The sequence below is a fragment of the Corvus brachyrhynchos genome, unplaced genomic scaffold, assembly GCF_000691975.1.
Source record: "Corvus brachyrhynchos isolate BGI_N302 unplaced genomic scaffold, ASM69197v1 scaffold158, whole genome shotgun sequence".
NCBI classification, from domain to species: domain Eukaryota; kingdom Metazoa; phylum Chordata; class Aves; order Passeriformes; family Corvidae; genus Corvus; species Corvus brachyrhynchos.
Genome location: NW_008239756.1, coordinates 322,970 through 329,869, shown reverse-complemented (window position 1 = coordinate 329,869; position 6,900 = coordinate 322,970). Strand labels below are relative to the sequence as shown.

The 6,900-nt window shown below is 50.7% G+C and overlaps 2 protein-coding genes across 3 annotated transcripts in view; one reads left to right on the top strand and one right to left on the bottom strand.

The window, feature by feature from the left end:
• The window catches only part of DAPK3 (death associated protein kinase 3), a 14,393-nt gene extending 14,123 nt beyond the window's left edge, over positions 1-270 (top strand). The window contains exon 10 of the mRNA XM_008639968.2: positions 266-270. Coding sequence (XP_008638190.1) covers positions 266-270 — 5 coding nt within the window. The remainder of the gene's footprint in view (positions 1-265) is intronic.
• Positions 271-1,366: 1,096 nt separating this feature from the next.
• The window catches only part of NMRK2 (nicotinamide riboside kinase 2), a 6,968-nt gene continuing 1,434 nt past the window's right edge, over positions 1,367-6,900 (bottom strand). Inside the window, exons 2-8 of one of the 2 annotated variants that reach the window (XM_017742533.1) lie at positions 6,712-6,802; positions 5,531-5,579; positions 5,158-5,329; positions 4,158-4,229; positions 3,544-3,650; positions 3,055-3,140; positions 1,367-1,565 (exon numbers count right to left, since the gene is read on the bottom strand). In XM_017742533.1, the coding sequence (XP_017598022.1) occupies positions 3,055-3,140; positions 3,544-3,650; positions 4,158-4,229; positions 5,158-5,329; positions 5,531-5,579; positions 6,712-6,802 (577 nt within the window). In that variant the 3' untranslated portion in view covers positions 1,367-1,565. Of the gene's footprint in view, positions 1,566-2,524; positions 2,970-3,054; positions 3,141-3,543; positions 3,651-4,157; positions 4,230-5,157; positions 5,330-5,530; positions 5,580-6,711; positions 6,803-6,900 lie in introns of those variants that run through there. The other variant, XM_008639919.2, reaches the window with a different exon arrangement.

Below are 6,900 nucleotides of genomic sequence, written 5' to 3'. Positions count from 1 at the left end.
CCCCCCGTCCCCCCTGCCGCGCGCGGGGCCGTTCGTCCCCACCCCACTTGGGTCCCCGAGCTGCCCCAGAGCCCCGTGGGGGGGTTGGTGGGCCCCCCCCCCCCTCTACACTACAGCAGCAGCCACGTGTGGGCTGGGACCAAGGACTGATCCCTGCGTGGCCTCGCACTCCTCAGCCCCCTGGGTGGCCCCTGTGCCCCGCACTCCCCCCGGGGTGCTGCACCCCTTGTCCCCCTGTCCCAGCCCTCGTTCCCCCTTGTCCCAGAATAAAGGTTTCTGTGTAGCGGGGCAGCTGCCTCAGCTCCTGCTGTGGGGGAACAGGGGTTGGGAGGGGGATAAGGATGTGCCACGTGGTGACAACTCCGCACTGTGCTCCATTCAGAGAATTTCCTTAATTTGGGAGGGAAAAGGTTTTTTTTTTCCTTATGAGCCCCAATGCTGGCAGGTGAGCTCGCTGTGGGCATGGAGGGAGGTCTAGGGATGGTTTGTGGAGTATTCCCAGGCTGGGGCAGCCCCCAGGCCCTCTTGCCTCAGATCCCTCACTCCTGGGGACAGGGGGAGCCAGGTCCCAGAGCACCACATTCCAGAGAACACCACAGCAGGGATCAGGCTTCCCCTGGGAGCACCGAGGGCTTTTCGACTGCCTGTGTGCCCCGTGGAGCCAAGATCCAGCTGCACTTGATCTGGGGAATCACCAGCCAAATCCCAGGGCTGGCAGGCGTCCCCCTGGCTGGCCACGGTGGGTTCACCTCCGGCTCAGCTCCGGGCCCAGGGCATTTGCTCCATTTAGGATTTAGTTGTCACTCTGCTGAGGCCCCTGCGGCTCCCTGGGGATCGGGCTGTGCCCCACGTCCCTGTCCCTGCTGACGTCCCAACAGGTGTAGGTTTCCTCCCCACCCATGGGACACGTGGACCTGCTGATAATTTAATCTGCCCTGGTGTTCCCTGCCAAGGCTCTTGGCTCCCACGGGCGATGGCGTCACTGGGGCTGTCCCAGTGTCCGGCACAGCCACGGGCTCTGGCCATGGTGTGGGGACACCTGAGCCCTCGTCCTGCCCCATGCAGGCACCGTGTCCTGGGGGGCTGGGGAGGCTTTAGGGTGTGGATTTGGATGGAGCCCCAGCTGTGTCGGCAGAGGCAGTGGGTGAAAGGATGTATGGAAATCCTATAGCCCCGGCTGTTCCTGAGCCGGGCAAAGTTCACATAGTGAGAAACCTTCCCGGATTCTCCTCGTGCTGAGGGTTTGGGTTTCACACTCCCAAAAGGCTCTTGGAACTCACTGGTCATTCACCCCGGCCAAGGAGCTGCACTGCCCCAGAGCAGCAGGGGAATCTCACCCACGTGGATGCACAAAATGACACCAAAATAGCTCTAAAAAAGCAGAATATGGGGTGTGATTCATGATTTCATGAGTCTACTAATCCTAAAGCCTATAGGAACTCGTGTGCAGAATGAACGGGATGTGCTGCTGTGGGGGGATTCCAGTGCTGTGACGTTACTGGGATCTTCTGCTCCAGGCCCCTCTTTGCAGGCGGAGCTGCCACCAACCCGTGACGTTTCATTCTCTGTGGACAGAGATACCAAAATGCCTTTTTTAGGCTTCAATTTCTGCTTCCCAGAGTTTGGCAGGAGGTGGGAGCAAGGGCTTTTCCCTTATAAGTCTTCTCAAACCCCAGACACTTCTGCATGGTTTAAACCGACCCGTGAAGGCACAGGGAACCCCCTTAGAAGCCACTGCTGCATCCCCCTGGGATCTCCTGTTCCTGCCAGGGAGCTGAGCCCTGGGAAATGCTCCGTGTAGGAACGAGGGTGACAGCTCACAGCAGGGCGTCCCTGGCCCTGGAATGGTGTAATCAGAGTGGGGTGGGTGTCCCCAAGCACGTTCGGTGCTGCACACCAGGAAATCTCCCTTTTTATGGGCTGGGGAAGCCAGGGGGTGCCAGCAGGACCCAGAGCCCTTTCTGGCCATGGGATCCCTGCTCAGGACCATTGGAAGATCATCGGTCTAAGACAAGGACAAGGAGATGGATCTGGCTCCCCTCTGCTGCAGCACCAGGCTGGAAGCCCCCACCTTGGTGGGTTTTTGGGTGACTCCTCACTAATCTGTGGCAGCTGCTTTTCCAGAGCACTGTTTCTAATTCAGGCCCCAAAACCTTGGGAAGGGTCCCCCCAGGCAAGTTATTTCAGTGCCTGAGAGCTCCCAGTGCTCATCCCACAGGTTTTCTATGGGCAGGCACCACACGTATGCAGGGATGTCGCTCCCCTGGCACTGCCCTCTCAAGCTGAAATTTGGATGGTTTCAGTATTAATGCCTGAAATGGTTTCTAGGAAAGCACAATTTTCATTTCTCATTCCCTGAGAAATCCCCCCAATTCACCTCATGGATTTAAATTCAAACTGAGCCATTCCCACCTGGCTGGGGGCCTGTGTGAGTACCCAAACCCAACCAGTGGCATGTGGAAGGAGGTTTGAAGCCACTTGTAGCTGGAATGTCAAACACCCAGGAAAAAGGGGTGCTGTTGTGTTTTGGATGAGCTTCATATCCATTTTTATTGCAATGAAGCTGAGTGCTGAATTAAATCAGGACATCAAAAGGAGACCAAAGTGGATTTTTACTGAACTGAAGAGATGATTTTACAAACAAGCCTTGCACGAAGCCTTCCTGTCTGCAGGAGCACCCAAGCAGGAGCTCTCTCATTTTCCCAGCACAGCTCTACCTGCTCTGCTATAAAAATGCCATTTCCAACTTGTCTGTAAGCCAGTGGAATATAAAACAATTACAAAAAAAAAACCCACCAAGGTGATCCTGTCCATCCGGTGGGAATAAGTTATCCTCAGTTTTCAACTATATACAGAAGGGACTTGCCAAAGGGCAGTGGGAGAGGAGTTCACATGAATCACCCCCATCCCCACTTCCAAAGTATTATTTACATCGCGCTGTACACAGATCTTCCAGATCTCCCCAGACCCTGGAAAGCAGGAAGGGAAAAAGGGTGAGACCCAAGCTGTTCCCAGCACAGTCCCTCCTGTTGCAGCCCTCTGGATTTTAGTTACCTATGAGCAATTTAGGAGCTTGTTGTGAATATCTTCAAAGACTTGGTTGTAGAGTTCATCCCTCGACTTCAGGCCGTCTAAATAAACTGGGAGAAAAAAGGGGGAGTCAGGCTGGGGCTTTCCATCAAACCAAGATTTTGGGAGATTAGTTTTAAAGTATTTCATATTTTATTGACCCAAATGACAACTGGTTTTTCTGTTGGAAAAACAGAACTATCCTGAAAACACAGTGGCCTGTGAAATCCTTATTCCATTACAAATTCCTTCTTTTGAATATTTTTATCCCCTCTAAGTCCTAAAGAGTACAAAGCAAAGGCCATAAGTTCTTAGCTCTAAAACTGCCTGTACTTATCCAGAGCAGGCCAGGATTACAACTTGGGAGCAAAAATAGCACCCTGCATCATCACAGTGAAAGTTTCCTCGAATTAAATCACCCAATTCCTTAAATTCCAACTCCAAGGCTGAAGGATTTGTTTGGGGAAGACTTACCCACATCCACACCACAGTCCTCCATCTCCTTCCTGTGTTTTAGGTACATGGGCCAGACGTGTCCATCGAAGAGGCCCGGGGGGTCAGGAACGGTGTAGTTCCGTGTACTGGGAATAACAGCATGGAAGAGGAATGTCAGGAGTGCCTGAGGTTTAGGTTGGATATTAGGAAAAGAAATTTTCATGGAAAGGATTGTAAAGGATTGGCACAGGCTGCCCAGGGCAGTGGTGGAGTCCCCATCCCTGTGTTTGAATGTGGCACTTGGGGACATGGTCAGGGCTGATGGTTGGACTCAATCTCAGAGGTTTTCTCCAACCCCAACAACTCTGTAATTCCAAGTTCACCACATCAAACTCTCTCTCTTTCTCCACTTCTATCCAAATTTCCCACTCTAATCCAGTTCATGACACCAACACATCCCAGGAACTGTGAACTCTCCATCCCTCCAAGTGTCTGAGGGCAGGCTGGAGCAACCTGGGATAGTGGAAGGTGTCCCTGCTCATGGCAGGGGGTGGAATGAGATGACCTTTAAGGTCCTTCCAACCCCAACCACTCCATGATTCCATGACTAAGAGCAATGTAAAGGAGCAGAGCACATCCAGGAGTGTTCTCACCTCCTCCTCCTCTTGCACTCGTCGTACGGCACTGCCAGGTAGTAGCGGATGTCGAACAGCTCTATCAGAGGTCTGGGCAGGGGACAAGGACAGAACGTGTTTATCTCACTTTTAATGACAGGAAAAACCATAAAATCACCCCAGACACCACAAGAATCTCTGCCTCTACGGGATTTGTGTCTGTTGAAGACAACCCAAGGGTAAAGTGCTTCCCTCACAGTTTTGTTAACTCCAAACCACGGAAAGCCTCTTTTCTGAAGATCAGGGTGGCACAACAGGGGCTTTTCCCACCCCAACACCTGCCACTGGTCCTGAGGGGGATCAGAGGGGATCCTGTGGAGGATCAGGCACTGGACTGGGAACCCTAGCTCTTCCTAGATCATCCCAAACTCAGTTTGCAGCAAAATCTGGGACAGGGCAACTGCTCGGCTCATGTACATGGAAGTGTCCAAGGCCAGGCTGGACAGGGCTTGGAGCATTCTGGATCGTGGAAAGTGTCCCTGAACATGGCAGGGGCTTGGAACTGGATGGGCTTTAAGGTCCCTTCCAAACCGTTCTGGGATTCCATGTTCTTCCCCAAAAATCCAGGGAGTTCTCTCTGCCACAGCTTGCTCCTCTTACTAAGCTCAATGTAGTCAGTGTTAAACAAGCACAGGAGAGAACTGTTCCTTAATTCCCAGAGATTCCAGGCAGTGAATGGATTATCTCCTTGTTCTCACCAAGGTGGGGGGATGAGGGGAAGCTGCACCCCTCTGCCAACTCAAATCCTGCTCTAAAACTCCCCTGGACTTCAGGGCTGTGCCCTAAATAAGAACCTTACATTCACCTCACTTCTACCAGCATTCAGGGGTTAATTCTACATTTTACAGCAGAAAACCCTCCGGGGTGAGAATTCAGAACAAGGCAGGAAGGGGAAATTAGTAAAAAGGTGTTTTTAGCTCTGGCACGAGGGATTTGAGGATCTTCCCTGGCAAACCACAAAGAGTTCTCCAAACCTTACTTGTAATTATAAAGCAGGAAGCCTTCAATGACCAATATATGGATATCTTGGGAGGTTGGCTCTTTAGAGCCAGGTGTGACATTCACCCCGTGCGAACGGGCAAACTTCACTGGGTTCTCAATCCAGGCCCGCACTGTGCTCACCATTGCCTCCATATCCAAGGAATCCAACACTAGTCGGGAGAAAGGGGGTGGGTGGGAAAAAGGGACACCATCAAACACCATCAAACACCACGGGCTCGAAATTATGAAATAGAATGAACTCAGTAAAGTTACAATTACGGAAATTTACTGTTAAAGCTTTTAATAATGAAAAAGAAATACTTAGGAAAAGAATATACATTACTGCATCCTATAGGGAACACTGCTCTTACCATCCCATTGTTTAAAGCCGTCTTCCCCGACTTCTATTTGATCTTGTGGCTGAAATATAGTGAGCAATAAAACATTGCTGCAACCTCAGCGGGATCAGTTCCCTACGATGCCATCAGCACCTGGCCACTACTGCAACACCAACCACCCCTGGGCACTGACAGCCACAGCCCCACCTCGGGCTGCAGGAACACCGACATTCCCAGCTTTCCCCAACCCCAAGAGCTCTGGAAAGTTCCCTTGGCTCACTCAAACCACTTTGGATAACGACCTTTACGTTAATCACTCGGTACGTTGTTAGTTGGCAAAATACTACAGGGCATTGTTTGTAAATCAATATATAAGAATTTTAAGTGCAAACATGGGTTGAATATCTACATTTCTCAAGAACAGGTATTTTAACTCCTCGAATAAAAATAAAGTTGGACATAGCAGCACTGTGGTCGCTCAGTTACAGCTTTCACTGTGCTGGCAGTCACACGAAGCTACAGATTTTTATGGAAAATCAAATAGAATTCTTCCCCCAAGGGCTCCTATCTGATCAAATCTGTGCAGGACACACTGAGCACACGATGCAGGTGCTGGAGCACTTCATGTTTTGGGGATGACCCACAACTGCTCCAAATCCATTCCTGCATCTCTTGGACTTCCACCTGTGGTGGGGTGCTCAGATATCATCATTGCCATGAAATGGTGCAGGGTTTAGTAACATTCTGCACTCCCAGGCATTCATCTCTACAATACTTAATTGGGTTCTGATGCAGATCTATCAAAGCTCTCCAGTAAAACCCCCTTTCTGTATTTAAACCAGCACAGAGGTGTTTCAATCCTGAAGTATCATTTTGAAGTCACATTCTTACTTTAGTAAAAGAAGGAGGAAAATCCCAGCATGGAGAAAATAATTAATGTAGAGCACAGTAAATACTGACTGAAATCAGTACTAGATTTAAATGTGTTGTTAACACTCAAAGGTGGTTTTGCTGTGACTGCTCTGAGCTGGGTCGTGCCAAGCTCCTGTGGCATTTGCAAAGGTCAGGATCTTCCCACCTGTCCAGTCATTTAAAAATTAAATATATATATCAAAACCCCCACAAAATCAGAAAGCTTGTGGCTCCTAAGCTGTCAAAACTGACTTGCCCTGAATGTACAATTAACACTGCAAGGAAGAGGGGACTCAACTTACCTTGAAGAAATCGTCCTGATGGACGACGCAGCAGTTGGGGAGCGCCTTGATGAGCCTGTTGGTCAAGGTGGTTTTACCACCATTGGTGACCCTGCACGGAGCGGGGCGAGACAGAGGTGGAAGAACCACATTAGAATCAGGTCTGGGAACCACTGGGACCCGCGGTGAGACAGCACCGCTGAAGGAGCC